Here is a 17,312-nt window from a genome sequence, read left to right on the forward strand (position 1 = left end):
TGAGGGCAGCCCCGTTCGCGCCGTTCCCGCCGTCCCCCCCCCCCCCCCGGCGCCGCCGCCGCCGCCGCCGCCGCCGCCGCCGCCGCCCCGCGCGCACCTGCCTCCCGCGGGGAGCCGCGCATGCGGCGCGCACCACCGCGCCCCAGCCCGCGGGGGGGGCCGGCGGCCGGAGCGGGCGTGTTTACACGGGGGCCGAGGGGGGCGGCATCGGCGCGGCCCCCCCCGCTCCCCCCCCCCCGGCACGAATGGTCTCTTCCGCGCGCTCTATTTAATCGCCGCCGCTGCCGCACCGCCGGCTCCAGAGCTGAGGGAGCAGCGGAGAGAGCAGCGCCCGCCGCCCGCGCTGCGGCTCGGTCGCGCCGGCCCCGCGGGCTCCCGCCGCCGCCAGCATGCAGCCTCCCGCCCTCGGCATCCTCCTGCTCATCGCCTGCTTCGGCAGCTCCCGGGGAAACCTCTCCCGCGACGGTGAGTGGCGGCACCGCGAGCGGGCGAAGCTCCCTCCTCATCCCCGCCGCTCATGGCGGGGGATGCGGGGAAGCGAGCGACAGGTGCGGGGAGCGGCGGCGGCGGCGTCGCCGTTATGTGGGTCAGGCAGGTACCGCCCGCCCCGCCCCGCCCGGCCCTCGGGGCCCGCCCCGCCGCCGCCTGCGGGTGCGGCTCCCCGGGCGGCCGGCGGGGCTCAAGGTCACGGCGGCGCCGGTGCTGCCCGTCGTGTCCCCCCACGGCCGCGGCGGAAGGTTCCAGACAGGCCCCGGCGGGCGGCGGCGGCGGCGCTCGGCCCCTCCCGGCGCTGCCCGCGGAGAGGGGGGGGGCGGATGGAGAGTCCCCGGTGCGGCGGAGCCGCCCCGCCGTGAGGGTGCCCGGGGCTCGGCGGTGACACACGGAGGGGCGGACGGAGCTCCCGGGGGAGCCCGGTGACATCCGCGCCGCGGCTGGGGCGGCTCCCCGGTGCCTCCGGTGGGAGCCGCCTCCCCGGGATGGGCGGGGGGCTCGGCGGCCGCTCCCCGTCCCGCCGGGATGAGCGGGGCTCGCCACACAAAGAGGGGTTCACCGGCGGCGACAGCCGCGACAGGCACGGAGCGGCTGTGATTTGTGTCGGGACTCGCCGGTGGCAGCGCCGCGTCCCCCGTCGCTGCGGGTCCCTGCGGGGTGGCCCCGGTGGCTCGGACCCGCCATCCCTGTCTGGCTGCTGGCGGCTCCGTTTGCCGTGTCGGGAGTCGTGTGTCGTGACAGGAGCGATGCTGCTGCGCGTGTTTGGGTGGGGAGGTGCAGCCGCCGGCCGGGGGCTGGGCTGGACCCGCCGTGTTGTGGTCTGGGGGTGCTGGGGCTGGCTTCGGTCTCATCCACATCCCCGCGGCCCATCAGGGGCAGGGAGGGGGCTCTGGAGCAGCACCGAGGGTCCCGAGGGCTGTGCGGGTGGGAGGTGACACGGTGGGGACAAGGGCTGAGCCCGCCGCCCCCACGGCTCCCCCGCACCCATCTCTGTTGCTGTCACAGCCTCTGGGGGCTGGTGGCTGCGTTCCCATCCACGAATCCCGGGATTTGTTCTGGTTTTGGCCACGGTCCTCCCACGGGCACCCGAAAGAGTCACTTGGGTGTGGGTGATGCTCAGCCCCGGGGTGTGGGGACATCCTGGCAGCCCCAGCGTGGGGATGCTCAGCCTGTGGGGCTGGGGATGGCCGAGCATCCCGGGAGGGGAGGTGGCTGTGACCCGGAGCTGTCCTGGGACAGGACACAGCCCGGATGGTGACACTGCAAGATTTCCTCCCGGGCTGGCCTCTGCTGTGGCCCAGCCCTGGCCACCAGAGCCAGGGTCCAGCACAGCTGGACAAACAGACCCCCAAAAAAATCCTTTAGGAGCAGAGGAGATGGGAGATGCTTGGAAAGAAGTTGTTGTGTTTTCATGGTTGGTGCCTCATCCTGGAGCCTCTGAGCCATCCCAGCGTGACATCCCCTCCCTGGCACCTGTCCTGGGGAGGGATAGAGGCTGCTCCTTGGAGAACATTCCTCCAGGGCTGTGGATGGCTCTGCTACAAGCATGGCAGGGTGTGGAGGAACCCCTGGAAGCCACCCAGGCCCTGCTCCCGCACAAGAGGGCCCTGTCTGAGCTCTTGGCTGCCGTTGTGCTGCTGTCGGCACATTCGGGTGTGTTTGGGCTGGTGCGTGGTTGTCCTTGTGTGTGAGGATCATTCTCTCTCTGCAGGGTTATTCCACTTGGGAGTTGTGTAACCCTTTTGTTTGGACAGTGCCCTGGGAGGCCACCAAGGGGCCAAAACCAGTTGACTTTGGGGCTGTTTTTTTTCCCTGTGGCACTGGAGGACATGAGGAGGTTTGCAGAGAGGCAGGTTCAGGGCTCTGTCCCTGTCCTGCAGGGTGGTTTTGTCTCTCTGGAGCTGCTGGAGCTCTCAGCTTGGCCAAGCCACCCAGAAAACCTCCCTCTATCCTGGGGAGATGCTCTGCAGCCTCCCAGCCTGCCCTGCCCTGTGGGATGGGGTCCCACAGGGCTTTTGCTGTCCCCAGCCTCTGAGCAGGTGACATCTGCAGGTCCAAACCCTTTTGTTTGGGCAGTGCCCTGGGAGGCCACCATGGGGCCAAAACCAGATGACTTTGGGGCTGATCTTTCCCTGGGCCACTGGAGGACATGGGGAGGAGTCCTCAGCCTGGTGAGATGAGGCAGGTTCAGAGGTTCAGGGCACTGGGTGTTTTTGTCTCTCTGGAGCTGCTGGAGCTCTCAGCTTGGCCAGGCCACCCAGAGAGCTCCGTGTGCCCTGGGGAGATGCCCTGGTGTCCTGGAGCAGCCTCCCAGCCTGCCCTGCCCCTGTGGGATGGGGTCCCACAGGGCTTTTGCCATCCCCAGCCTCTGAGCCGGTGACATCTGCAGGTCCTGCTGGGATGTGGGAGAGCCCAGCACTGTCTGGAGCAGCAGAATTCTTTGCTTGCTGCTTTCCAGGGTGCTTTTCCCCAAGGAATGTGTGGAGAGCCCCGCTCCCAGTGCCATTAGGGCTTTGCCATATGCTCCGAGTGCCTGTGCCAGCAGCAGCCCTTGGCTCCAGAGCTGAGGAAGCAGTGACAGCCCTGGTGAGGCACAAAAGGGAGGGAGGGCGACCTCTCTGCATCACTCACTACCTGCTTGGCCTGATTTTGGATGACTTGGATCAGCTGCCTGGGGGAAAGGAGCTGTTCCAGGGCTGGGATCAGTGCTCAGCCCCAGGGGAGGAGCAGAGCATCCCTGTGCAGGCTGGAGAGCACGGAATCCACCACTCAGCTGTCTGGCACAACGCGTTAGGCTCAACAGGCAAGGCTGGATTTTAGGACAAAGCCTGGGATCAGGCTCTGTGGAGGTGCCCAGACGGTGAGGGATGTGCTGGCACCGCTGCCAGGACAGGAATTCTGCCTCTGGCCTGCCAATGCCGTGGGGTTTGGCATGGCCAAACCTCTGCTTGTGCTGTTTGCTGGGAGGAGAAATCCCAAAGGAGTGGGGTGATGCTGCTGGAACCCGAGCTGAGCATCCCGAGGTGTGGGTGCCCATCCTCCTCTGGAGGGAAAAACGCCCTGTTTGCCCAGGATTCCCTGCCTGGGAGGTCTCCTGCCTGCAGGATGCTGCCTCTTCCCCCTGTGCCTGACGTTCTCACCTCTCCAGGGGTGTTGGAGCCGCCGGAGGAGCCGGAGGCGGCGGCATCTGGGGAGTCACCCCGGCGCTGGCACGGCGGCCGTGCAGGCAGATGGAGGGAGCTGCAGCAGAGCTGTTCCTGTTTGTTTTCCCTGCTTTGGTTCCTAACCTCGTTTTGTGCCAATCCAGGGTGTCTCGTGCCCATCCGGGTTCCTGCAGGAGAGGAGCAGTGGGAGGGAGCGGGGCAGGGTCTGGATGCGCGTCCGGGGTGGTTTTGGTGGCGGTGCCAGGTGGGAGCTTGGTGGGCTCTGCTTGTGGTGTTGGGCTTGTTCTGCTGTGCCAGTGGCCGGCCTGGCACCCCCTGCCCAGCCTGGTCTCCACCTGAGCTGCTTTTCCAGCCCTGCTGATGCCTTGGCTGTGCAGGTCCCCCAGTGCTGGTTCTGCACAGATTGAGTGGAGTCCTCGTTGCTTTGGCTCTTCAGTGGGCCCTGGGAGGTGCTGCCAGCTCTGTGACACCCCCACAGTCAGATGGATCTGCTCCTCCTCCTCCTCTCAGTTACTGGGTCAGCTCAGCTTGAACCATCTGGTCCAGTTCTGGCCCCTCTGCTCTTGGCTGGCCACCATCAGCCGAGACCAGCAGAGCCTTCATCGGATGGTGATGGAGAGGGGTGGGAGTGACCTCTGTGCTGCCCCAGCTCCTCCACCCACCTGTGAGAGGCTGAGATTCTCCATCCCCCTCCCAGAGAGCTCCTCTTCCCCCCCCGGGGGAGGATGAGGAGCAGAGGCAGGAACTCTCCGTGCTTTATTTGGGCAGCCCCGGTGCCAACAGCACCAAGCCAGACAGCCCCAAGGCAGCCGGTGCCAGCGGCGGGAGGCGGGGAAGCCGCGGCCGGGAGCGGGGATGTGTTTTTAACCATTCCGGTCACCCGCCCAGCCACGCTCCGCCTGCGCCGGGATGCGGCCGAGGGCGCAGGCACCGCGGGCAGGCGTTGGATGCTGCAGCTCCCCCGGAGCCTCTGCGGTGTCCGGACGTGCTGGAGGATGGCAGGGCTGGCAGCAGCAGCATTTCCCAGGAGATTGGCTGGGAAACGGCAGATCTGTGTCCCTGCAGCATCCCGGGAGCTGCCCCGTCCTCGGGTGATGCTCCAGGCGGTGCTTGAGCTGCAGATGTTTTTCTTCAGCCTCCGACACCTCAAACGGTGTTTGTTGGCAAGCTCAGCTTTTCCAGGCTGTTGCTTTCAGGCTGGGATTTTCCAGGGAAATGAGTTCTGACGCTGCTGGGCTGAGTGGCCACTGGCAGGGAGAGCAGCAGGTCCCTGGGCTGGGGGCTGCTCAGAGGACAGGACTTGCTGGGACCCCCCAAACCCTGGGGAGATGTTGCAGAGCTCCTCGTTCTCCCTCCTGCTGCCATCAGGATCTTGGTCTGAAGGCACGAGGAGATGGATCAGGAGAGTTCCTGAGCATCTCATGGCACTCCTGGAGGAAATGCTGCTTTGGGGTGTCTGCACTGGTGGCCAGAGCTGGACCCCCACACACCCTGGTGTGGTGTTGTGAGGTCCCCAGGATGAGGTGAGAGATGAGAATTTGACTCCATGTTCTCAGAAGGCTGATTTATTATTTTATGGTATTATAGTAAAAGAAATTATATACTAAAACTATACTAAAGAAAGAGAAAGGAGACATCAGAAGGCTTCACAAGAATGATAATGAAAGCTTGTGGTTGACTCCTCAGAGTCTGACACAGCTGGCTGTGATTGGTCATTAATTAAAAACAATTCACATGTTGATAAACAATCTCCAGACTACATTCCAGAGCAGCAAAACATGGAGAAACTGAGGCTTCTCATCTTGCCAGGGGAAGAAATCGTGGCCAAGGGATTTTTCAGAAAATATCACAGTGACACCCTGGGGAGATGTTCCAGAGCTGGGATGTGCTTTGGGGTGTCTGCAGTGCTGGCCAGAGCTGGACTCCCACAGTCCCTGGGGAGATGTTTCCAGAGCTTTGGGGTGTCTGCACTGGTGTCCAGAGCTGCAGCTCCTCGTTCTCCCTCTGCTGCTACCAGGATCCTGCTCTGCTACTCCTGCTCTGAAGCCATGAGGAGATGGATCCAGGAGAGCTCCTGAGCTGCTCCAGCCCCTGAATTTCCCTGCACACCTCATGGCACTCCTGGAGGCTCCATTTTGCCTCTCCAAGTCTCACCAACTTTGAGTTCTGGCTTTTTTGTTGGTCTCCCTGTTGTTCTGGGCGCTCCAAAATGGACAAAACAGCAGCAGCAGAGGTGAGCTGCTGAGCCACAGCTGGTGTGGAGCACATTCCTGGCCATCCTTTGGGATGTGCTTTGGGGTGTCTGCAGTGGTGTCCAGAGCTGGACTCCCACAGTCCCTGGGGAGATGTTTCCAGAGCTTTGGGGTGGCTGCACTGGTGTCCAGAGCTGCAGCTCCTCATTCTCCTTCCTGCTGCCATCAGGATCCTGCTCTGCTACTCCTGCTCTGAGATGGATCCAGGAGAGCTCCTGAGGTGCTCCAGCCTCAGCTGCTGCTGCTCTGAGCTTCCCTGAGCACCTGCACCCTCCTGGAAGCTCCATTTTGCCTCTCCAAGTCTCACCAGCTTTGAATTCTGGGTGGTTTTTTTTGTTTCCCTGTGGTTCTGGGTACTCCAAGAGGGACAGAACACTCAGCAGCCACAGCTGGTGTGGAGCACATTCCTGGCCATCCTTTGGGATGTGGGGAGTCTCCTGGAATAGCTGGAGATGTCTTAGGGCAGGTTTAGGTTCAATATCAGGCAAATCTTCTACCCCCAGAAGGTGCTGGAGCACTGAGCAGGCTCCCCAGGGAATTCTGACATTCCCAAGGAGCTCCAGGAGAGTTTGGACAACGTTCCCAGGCGCAGGCTGGGATTGTTGGGGTGTCTGGGGGTTCTTTGCCACTCTGGCCATTCCATGGTTCTGGCAGGTCAGGAGGAGGCATTGGCTGTGCTGTCCCCTAGGAGAGGAGCAGAGCAGCCAGGGCTTCCCCACCCCTCAGCTCTGTTATTAAAATAAATAAATTATTAAAAATATTAGGATATGAAAATACAATATAAAATATAATAAAATAATATAAAATATAAGGATATTCAAACCAAATCTCCTCTTACACAGCCCTGTGTGGTTAATCCTGGGGCACTTGGGGTGACAATTGCTCAGGACACCGGCACTGAGGTGGCTTCAGGGCCACCAAACCTCGTGCCAGGGCATCCAACTGGGCTGAGCCACCTCGTTGGGCAGGGAGATCCTTAAAACAGAACTGTCAAAGCACCGAGCTGGTTCCCTTGGCAACAGTCATGTTGGAGATTGGCCTTAGGGTAGGAGCTAAAAACCCACTCAAAAATAGGAGTTCTCAGCTCTTGGCTGGCACACTGGGGGAGGGTGCTGGCACAGGGGTCACCCAGCCCTGTGCCCTGGGGTTTTGGGGGGAATTCTCTCATTTTGGGGTCCCTCAGGGAGCTGTCAGGGTCAGGAAATGCTGTCAGGGTGTTTGGGGGATTTGTGGTGGCCCAGAACTGGGAATTTTTCCTCTGCTCTGCCCTCTCTCAGCACTCACTGGCACAGGGGTCACCCAGCCCTGTGCCCTGGGGTTTTGGGGGGAATTTTCTCATTTTGGGGTCCTTCAGGGAGCTGTCAGGGTCAGGAAATGCTGTCAGGGTGTTTGGGGCATTTGTGGTGGCCCAGTCTCTCTGCTCTGCCCCCTCTCAGCACTCACTGGCACAGGGGTCACCCAGCCCTGTGCCCTGGGGTTTTGGGGGAATTTTCTCCTTTTGGGGTCCCTCAGGGAGCTGTGACAGGGAGGAAGAGGAGAGGAGAAGCTGCAGTGAAGATGGAGCTGGAGTCACATCGGGAATGTCAGCTCTGAGAGCAGCCAGGCTGGAGGAGGAAGAGGAGGAGGAGGAGAGGAGCATCCTGTGCTCCCAAAGCACTTGGAGTCAGCCTCTCTGGAGCTAATTGCTGCTAATTGCTGCTAATTGCTGGGCAGGTGGCACCAGCAGCTCTGGGCTGTCCCCTGGGCAGTGTGGCAGGAGGTGACAGTGTCCCTTTGGTCACAGGGGGTTGTGAGGTCACATCAGTGCCCCTCAGAGCAGGAGCCTGCCCTGGGGGCTGCTGGGGACCATCCCCATGCCCTGGGACACCCCAGGCTTCAGAGCAGGGGGGGATGAGAAGCTGGGGTGTCTCTTGCTGTGCCCCTTCCCAGGAATGCTCATTTACGGGGAAATCCTCTGGAATTTGGGGTTTGGGGATTTCATTTGGGAAGATATGAAGTCCCCTGGAGTCAGGGAATGCTCATTTTCAGGGAAATCCTCTGGAATTTGGAGTTTGGGGTGAGGATATTTCATGTGGGAAGCATCCTCTTGCTGTGCCCCTTCCCAGGAATGCTCATTTTCAGGGAAATCCTCTGGAATTTGGGGTTTGGGGTGAGGATATTTCATGTGAGAAGCATTCTCTTGCTGTGCCCCTTCCCAGGAATGCTCATTTTCAGGGAAATCCTCTGGAATTTGGAGTTTGGGGGTTTCATGTGGGAAAGTGTGAAGCCTCTGGAGTCAGGGAATGCTCATTTATGGTGAAATCTTCTGGAATTTGGGGGTTTCATATGAGAAGCTGCATCCTCTTGCTGTTCATCTCCTCAGAAATGCTCATTTATGGTGAAATCCTCTGGAATTTGGGGTTTGAGGGTTTCATGTGGGGAAGTGTGAAGTCCCCTGGAGTTGGGGAATGCTCATTTATGGTGAAATCCTCTGGAATTTGGGGTTTGGGGGTTTCATGTGAGTGAAGCCCCTGGAGTCAGGGAATGCTCATTTACAGGGAAATCCTCTGGAATTTGGGGTTTGGGGGTTTCATGTGGGAAAGTGTGAAGCCTCTGGAGTCAGGGAATGCTCATTTGTGGTGAAATCCTCTGGAATTTGGGGTTTGAGGGTTTCATGTGGGAAGATGTGAAGCCCCCAGGGTCACAAGGAATGAGATCCCATCCTGCTGGAACATCAGGATCCCCCTGAACCTCTGGATCTCACAGGTCCCAGCACCCCTGTCCATGGCAGAGCTGAGCTGGGAGCACACCCAGGGTTGTGTTTGCCACTTCTAGGGAATCTTTTCATTCCTGTGACATTCCTGGCATCAATCCCTTCACCCTGTGGGAGGGAGGGAGTGGCTGTGGGGGCTGGAGGTGCAAAGGTGGGAGCTGCCAGAAGGAACTTGAGGCACCAGTGGAGTTTGTGGATGGATTTATCCCTGTGAGGAGAACAGGAACACCCTGAATTCTGCAGCTCCTGCATCCAGAGCCAGGTGACACCACACAGGGATGTCTGTTGGAGTCCTAAATGCTGAGAATTTCAACTTTCTGACCCCAAAGTGAACACTGCATTTTGCCTAACCCCACGTGGAGCCCTGTCCTGGATCTGCCTGAATCCCTCCCACCTTCACCTTTGGCTCTGAGCCTGCTCCAGCATCTTCTCCCTGCCTGGGTCTGCATTTTGGGGACAGCCTGGATGGACTCTACAAGCACAAAGGACATCTGGACTGGGGAAGGAACCAGCTCTGGAGTTGCAGGAGCAGATGCACCCAAACAGGAGCAGGTTTCCCTCTCCTGGGAAATCTGGAGCTGCTCAGCTGCCTGGAATTTGTGCTCTGGATATTCCAGACTGTGGATTCACACCCTGCAAAAATCAGCCTGCAAAGGGATGTGCACAGCAGATGTCTGAGGTTTGCTGATCTGTGAGTTCAAAATTCCCTCCCTGCCAGGGCTGATTCCTGCAAGGATCCACAAGAATTCAAAATTCCCTCCCTGCCAGGGCTGATTCCTTCATGGATTTATGTGAGTTCAAAATTCCCTCCCTGCCAGGGCTGATTCTTGCAAGGATCCACGCAGAGAAAGTGGGGATGGAGCTGAGGAGGGAATTCCTGGAACACAAAGTCCTTGGAGAGGAGAAAAAGGAGCCTTCGAAAACATCTGTGCCCAAGGGGATGAATTGGATCTTTGTGATGATAAACACAGAGTAAATGGGAAAGAAGGAGGGGTTTTTTTGGGAAAGAAGGAGGAAAATTTTGGGAAATGAAGAGGGGTTTTTTGGGAAGGAAGGAGGGGAATTTTGGGAAATGAAGAAGGGTTTTTTGAGAAGGAAGGAGGGAAATTTTGGGAAAGAAGGAGGGAAATGAGAAATGTTTTTTGGGAAAGAAGGAGGGAAATGAGAAGGAATTTTTTTTTAAAAAGAAGGAGGGAAATTTTGGGAAAGAAGGGGAGAGATAAGAAATGGTTTTTTTTGAGAATGAGGGAGGGAAATGAGAAACATTTTTGGGCCGTGACTGTGAACCAGAGGCGTTGGAGGGCTTGGAGCAGTGGGTGGTTTTCCCTGGGGTTATTTCTGCTCCAGAGATGCTTTCCCAGCCTGGAAAAAAGCTGGGATGGGGAGGACATTCCTTGGAGAGGCTCCTGCAGCTCCAGTCTCGTCCCCCACGTCTGCTGGGCTCTTCCCAGCCTCTGTCCCTGCTTCCTGAGGGTGCTCCAGGTGAAATCAAACATTTCATTATTGATCTCCAGCAGTGAAGCTGCTCCGGGCAGGCAGCGCCGTGGCTGCGGTGCAGAATTCCTGGGATGCAGAAAATCAATTTTTCCTGGTTGGGAGCATCGTGGGGCTGGAGGCCCAGAGCTGCAGAGATTTGGGGACAGTCACTGCTGGATAAGGACTCTCATTTCTGGATGGGGACAGTCCCTGTTGGGTGGAGACACTGATATTTGGATGGGGAGAGTCACTGCAGGATGGGGACACTCATTTCTGGATGGGGACAGTCACTGCAGGATGGGGACACTCATGGCTGGGTGGGGACAGTCACTGTTGGATGGGCACAGTAATTTATGGATGGGGACACTTATTTTTGGATGGGAACTGCCACTTCAGGATGGGGACAGTCTCTGCTGGATGGGGACACTCATTTTTGGATGGGGACAGTCCCTGCTGGATGGAGACCATGATATTTGGATGGGGACAGTCACTGTGGGATGGGGACACTCATTGTATGGGGATACTTGTTGTATGGGGCCAGTCCTTGCTGGATGGGGACAATAATTTTTGGACAGGGACAGTCACTGTGGGATGGGGACAGTCACTGTGGGATGGGGACAGCCACTCTTGGATGGGGACACTCATGGCTGGATGGGGACAATCACTGTGGGATGGGGACAATCACTGTGGGATGGGGACAATCACTGTGGGATGGGGACAGTCACACTGGCCTCCAGGAGCAGCAGAGATGTTGACATCCTTTCCCTCCATCCCTTCCCTCCACCCTTTCCCTCCATCCCTTCCCTCCATCCTTTCCCTCCATCCTTTCCCTCCATCCCTTCCCTCCACCCTTTCCCTCCACCCTTTCCCTCCACCATTTCCCTCCATCCCTTCCCTTCCACCTTTCCCTCCGTCCTTTCCCTCCATCCTTTCCCTCCATCCTTTCCCTCCGTCCTTTCCCTCCATCCTTTCCCTCCACCCTTTCCTCCATCCCTTCCCTCCATCCCTTCCCTCCATCCTTTCCCTCCACCCTTTCCCTCCACCCTTTCCCTCCACCCTTTCCCTCCACCATTTTCCTCCATCCCTTTCCCCCATCCCTTTCCTCCATCCTTTCCCTCCATCCCTCCATCCTTTCCCTCCACCATTTCCCTCCATCCTTTCCCTCCATCCTTTCCCTCCATCCTTTCCCTCCACCATTTCCCTCACCCTTTCCCTCCATCCTTTCTCTCCAGCCTTTCCCTCCACCCTTTCCCTCCACCATTTCCCTCCATCCCTCCCCTCCATCCTTTCCCTCCACCATTTCCCTCCATCCCTTCCCTCCACCCTTTCCCTCCACCCTTTCCCTCCACCATTTCCCTCCATCCCTTCCCTTCCACCTTTCCCTCCATCCTTTCCCTCCGTCCTTTCCCTCCATCCTTTCCCTCCATCCTTTCCCTCACCCTTTCCCTCCATCCCTTCCCTCCACCCTTTCCCTCCACCCTTTCCCTCCACCCTTTCCCTCCACCCTTTCCCTCCACCATTTTCCTCCATCCCTTTCCCCCATCCCTTTCCTCCATCCTTTCCCTCCATCCCTCCATCCTTTCCCTCCACCATTTCCCTCCATCCTTTCCCTCCATCCTTTCCCTCCATCCTTTCCCTCACCATTTCCCTCACCCTTTCCCTCCATCCTTTCTCTCCAGCCTTTCCCTCCACCCTTTCCCTCCACCATTTCCCTCCATCCCTCCCCTCCATCCTTTCCCTCCACCATTTCCCTCCACCCTTTCCCTCCATCCTTTCCCTCCATCCTTTCCCTCACCCTTTCCCTCCATCCTTTCCCTCCATCCTTTCCCTCCATCCTTTCCCTCCATCCTTTCCCTCCATCCTTTCCCTCCATCCTTTCCCTCACCCTTTCCCTCCGTCCTTTCCCTCCATCCTTTCCCTCCATCCTTTCCCTCCATCCTTTCCCTCACCCTTTCCCTCCACCATTTTCCTCCCCCGTTCCCCCTCACGAGTGCAGCCCCTCTGCCAACGTGCCCAGCCCTAATTAATGAAATATTGATTTTTCTGGAGCTTCAGGTTTTCCCTGGCTCTGCTGCACAAACAAACATGGGCAGCAGCTCTGGGCCCCACACAGAGAATTTTTGGGGTGGTTTTAGGGTTTTCTGCCTTGCTCTGGATCCTGGGCTGGATCTGAGCTCTCCTGTGCCAGGTGTGGTCCCTCTGATGGTGCCAGGGAGGGGTGGCAGTGTGCCCAGGCTGCCAGGAGGCCTCACCTGGAAAGAATGTCCCCCCTTATTAAAAAAAAAAAAAAATATAATATATAAAAATATAGAAAAATAGATATAAAATATATATTAAAATATGCATTGAAAATATATTTTAAAAATATAACATATAAAAATATAAAAATATAAAATATATATTGATACATAAACACATATATATTTATATAGAAATATATATAAAATCTATAAAATATATTAAATATTATGGATATAAAATATCGATTAAAATCTATAAAATATAGAATATATAAAAATATCTAATGAAATATGTATTAAAATATATTTGGAATATAATAAATAAAAAGATATATTAAAAGATTAAAAATATAAAATATATTAAAATGTATTTTATATACAGATAAAATCTGTATTTTATATATATAAAATCTATATTAAATAGTACAGTATATATCTAATAAAATATATAATATATAATATATATAATGTATAGAAATATGTAAAAAATATATATAATATAGAATTATATAGAATATATATAAAATATCTATTAAAATATATTAAATATATATATATGATATATATATTTTAAAAAGTAAAAATTTTTAAAAAATGTATTTCCCCTGAAAATAACTGCTCCATTTCCCTGAGCAGGGGCTCGAGGGAGCCCTGAGGGGTCCCTGCAGCCCCCAGGCCGTGGCAGTGGCAGGAGGAGGCAGGGGCAGTGCCAGCCCTGGCAGGTGGCACAGCCTGGGCTGGCACGGGCAGGGCGGATGCTCCCGGTGTGGGCAGCACCTGGCACAGCTCGTGGTGCCAGCCCTGCCCAGCCTTGGCTGCACAGGGGTGGCACCTGGGGACAGTCCCTGCTCTGAGTCCCCTGGGCTGGGGTCAGGCTGGTGCTGCTGGCTTGGATTGATTGATTGATTTGGATTTATCCATTATTATTTTTATTGATTTATTGGAAATGTATTATATTTTATATTTTGTTATTTATATTATATTTTTATTTATGAAAATTTTATTTTTTATTATTAATTTTTAAATTTTTGTATAGTGATATTTTATATTTTTATTTTTATTATTGATTTGTTTATACAAATATTTTTATTATTTTATTTTATTTTTATTATTAAATTTATTTTTATAATTATATCATTTATTTATTACATATATCTAATTTTTTAATATCTCTCTCTATATATATGTATATACACATATTTATTTATTTATTTAGCTATCTATTAAGGATTTATTTATTTATTTATTTATTTATTTATTTATTTATTTATTTATTCCTTCCTTTGGTAAAGAATTCCCTCTTTCCCAGGGTGGGCAGGCCCTGGCACAGGGTGCCCAGGGCAGCTGTGGCTGCTCCCCCCCTGGCAGTGCCCAAGGCCAGGCTGAGCAGGGCATGGCAAGGCTGGCACTGGATGATCCTGGGCATGAAGGGACACTGGGAATGGTTTTAATCCCAGTTTGAGGCTTCTCTGGAAATCCTGGCCAGGGAGGGGCTCGGGGAATGCCACAATGGGTTGGGGTGGAGGGGCCTAAATGTCACCCAGTGCCACCCCTGCCATGGCAGGGACACCTCCCACTGTCCCAGGTGGCTCCAGCCTGGCCTTGGGCACTGCCAGGGGTCCAGGGGCAGCCACAGCTGTGCCAGGGCCTGCCCACCGTTGGCAAAGAGGAATTCCTTCCCAAAGGAAGGAATAAATCATAAATAAATCAAAAGTTAAATCCTATATATATGAAATAAATAAATGGGGATTTCCTTCCTGAAAATTCCGTCCTTGGGTGCTTCCAGCCCAGCCTTTCTGGGTTTTAACAGGCAAGGCCAACAACCTTGTGCTGCCCTCCTCCAAAACCTCCTTCCTGAGCTTTGAGGAGTTTGTGATGGCAGCACAAGGATAAATTTCTTTTCACCTTGTGTGTGGAGAACGAGGAAATTCAGGTGTTTCCATTTGCTGGGCCGGGGGATTGTGCCACGTCCCCCCTGTCCCTGGCACGGCAGCTTCCCAAAAATAGCTGTCCTTGGGCTGGGGGGGTTATCTGATCCTGGAGCTGCTCTCCCTGCCCTTGGGCTGCTCCAAGGGAGGAAGGAGAGGAGGAGGAGCTGAAGGAACACAGCCAGGGGAGGGACAGGAGCACGTCCTGGCCTGCTCTATTTGCAGGGACCCTCATGGCAGGGAGGAATGGTGAACCTGACTCCATGTTCTCAGAGGACTGATTTATTATTTTAAAATAGTATATAATAGTATTATATACAGCACTGTGTAATAGTATTGTATAGTACTATATAATGCTATTGTATATATTATATAATTATAAATAATATATAATATATTATATATTGTATATTATATATATTATAATACTATATTGTATTTATGACTTTATAATACTATATTATATATTACTTGATTATATTATATTATATTATATTATATTATATATCATATTACATTACACTATATTATACTATATTAGATTATACTGTACTGTATTATATATTGTATATTATATATAATATATATAATATATGTATATATTATATTATATATTATGTATACTATATATATTATATATGTATATTATATATTATATAGTATCATTATATAATATATATCATATGGTATCATATTATATATGATTATATATGATATTATGTATATATTCTATAGTATCATTATATAATACTATATTATATGTTACTTTTTAATACTATATTATATAATACTGTATATTAGGGATATATATACATATAATATTATATATATATATATATATATATCCCTAATACTATATTATAATTTAGAATACTAAACTATACCATATTAAAGAATACAGAAAGGATGCTTACTGAATGCTAAAAAAATAATAAGGAAATCTCGTGACTCTCTTCAGAGTCCTGGCACAGCTTGGCTGTGATTGGTCATTAATTCAAAAAAAGTCACATGAAACCAGTGAAACAATCACGTGTTGGTAAACAATCTCCAAACACATTCCAAAGCAGCCAAACACAGGAGAAGCAAATCAGATAAATATTGTTTTCCTTTTTCTCTGAGGCTTCTCAGCCTCCCAGGAGAAGAATCCTGGGCAAAGGGTTTTTTCCAGAAAATGTGAATGTGACGCTTGCCCTTAGGGGTGGCACTGGGAGGGGGACAGTGGCACCCACAGGTGGCACTCCCTGGGCTGGGGGTGCCTGTGCAGGGATGGAGGTGCTGAATGGAGCATCCCAGGAGTGCCTGGCAGGGAGTGCCAGGGTCAGTCCCTCCCCAGATGCCACCAGGCAGTGCCAGCCGCTCCTGCTGCATCCCAGGCAGGGCTTGGAGCACCCTGGGACAGTGGAAAGTGTCCCTGCCATGGCAGGGGTGGCACTGGGTGACATTTAGGTCTCTTCAACCCAGCCCATTCCATGAGTCCCTCCCTGGCCGGGACTTCCAGAGAAGCCTCAAGCTGGGATTCACCCTTCATCCCCATCCCCAGTTCCATCCTCACTGCCCAATTTTGGGATGCTCTGCAGGGATCTGCTCGTGGCAGGACCCTCCAGCAGCTCTGGGGCCGTGCTCCTGTCCCTGGGAGCTGCCTTGGGGACAGCAGTGTCCCCTGTCCCCACGGGTGCTGCAGGTGGGGTGGCAGGACCCATCCCAGCTCAGGAATGAGGCCAAACCCCCCTGGTTTTTGGGGCCATCCCTGCAGATGACACCACAGAGCTGTGCTCAGGTGGCTTTTGGGGACAGTGCTGTCCCCTGGGATGCTCTGGAGGGAGGTGACACCAGGAATTGTCCTTCTCCTCGTGCAGAGAGCCAGCCCACAACGTCGGACGAGACCGTGGTGGCCGGGGGCACGGTGGTGCTCAAGTGCCAGGTGGAGGATCCCGATGATTCCTCGCTGCAGTGGTCCAACCCTGCCCAGCAGACCCTGTACTTCGGGGAGAAACGAGGTAAAACCCTAAAGCTGGGGGGAAATGGGGTAAAACCCCACAGTCTGGGGGAAAATGGGGTAAAACACCACAGTTTGGGGAAAAATGGGGTAAAACCCCACAGTTTGGGGAAAAATGGGGTAAAATCCCACAGTTTGGGGAAGAATGGGGTAAAATCTCATAGTTTGGGGAAAAATGGGGTAAAATCCCACAGTTTGGGGAAAAATGGGGTAAAATCCCACAGTTTGGGGAAAAGGGAGGTAAAATCCCACAGTCTGGGGAAAAATGGGGTAAAACCCCACAGTTTGGGGATAAATCGGGTAAAATCTCACAGTTGGGGAAAAATGGGGTAAAATCCCACAGTTGGGGAAAATGGGGTCAAATCACACAGTTTGGGGAAAAATGGGGTCAAATCACACAGTTTGGGGATAAATGAGGTAAAATCCCACAGTCTGGGGAAAATGGGGTAAAACACCACAGTTTGGGAAAAATGGGGTAAAATGCCACAGTTTGGGGAAAAGGGAGGTAAAATCCCACAGTTTGGGGAAAAATGGGGTAAAATGCCACAGTTTGGGGAAAAATGGGGTAAAATGCAACAGTTTGGGGGAAAATGGGGTAAAATCCCACAGTTTGGGGAAAATGGGGTAAAATCTCATCGTTTGGGGAAGAGGGAGGTAAAATCCCACAGTTTGGGATAAATGGGGTAAAATCCCACAGTTGGGGAAAAATGAGGCAAAACCCCGGAGCTGGTGAAAAAGGAGGTAAAACATCAAAGTTGGGGAAAAATGGGGTAAAATCGCACAGTTTGGGATAAATGGGGTAAAACCCCACAGTTTGGGGAAAAATGGGGTAAAATCCCACAGTTTGGGGAAAAATGGGGTAAAATCTCATAGTTTGGGGAAAAATGGGGTAAAATCCCACAGTTGGGGATAAATGGGGTAAAATGCCACAGTTTTTGGGAAAATGGGGTAAAATCCCACAGTTTGGGAAAAATGGGGTAAAATGCCACAGTTTGGGGAAAAGGGAGGTAAA

At 53.4% G+C, this 17,312-nt stretch overlaps 1 protein-coding gene across 2 annotated transcripts in view; it reads left to right on the top strand.

The window, feature by feature from the left end:
• Window positions 1–266: 266 nt before the first annotated feature.
• Window positions 267–17,312, top strand: part of CADM3 (cell adhesion molecule 3) — a 35,722-nt gene continuing 18,676 nt past the window's right edge. For both annotated transcript variants that reach the window (XR_011684426.1, XM_071456999.1), the window contains exons 1-2: window positions 267–465; window positions 16,161–16,301. Coding sequence is in view for 1 of the 2 variants with exons in the window: in XM_071456999.1 (XP_071313100.1) it covers window positions 390–465; window positions 16,161–16,301 (217 nt within the window). In the remaining variant the exon portion in view is untranslated. The remainder of the gene's footprint in view (window positions 466–16,160; window positions 16,302–17,312) is intronic.

The sequence above is a fragment of the Agelaius tricolor genome, unplaced genomic scaffold, assembly GCF_023055355.1.
Source record: "Agelaius tricolor isolate 1412-34295 unplaced genomic scaffold, bAgeTri1.0.p SCAF_66, whole genome shotgun sequence".
NCBI lineage: Eukaryota > Metazoa > Chordata > Aves > Passeriformes > Icteridae > Agelaius > Agelaius tricolor.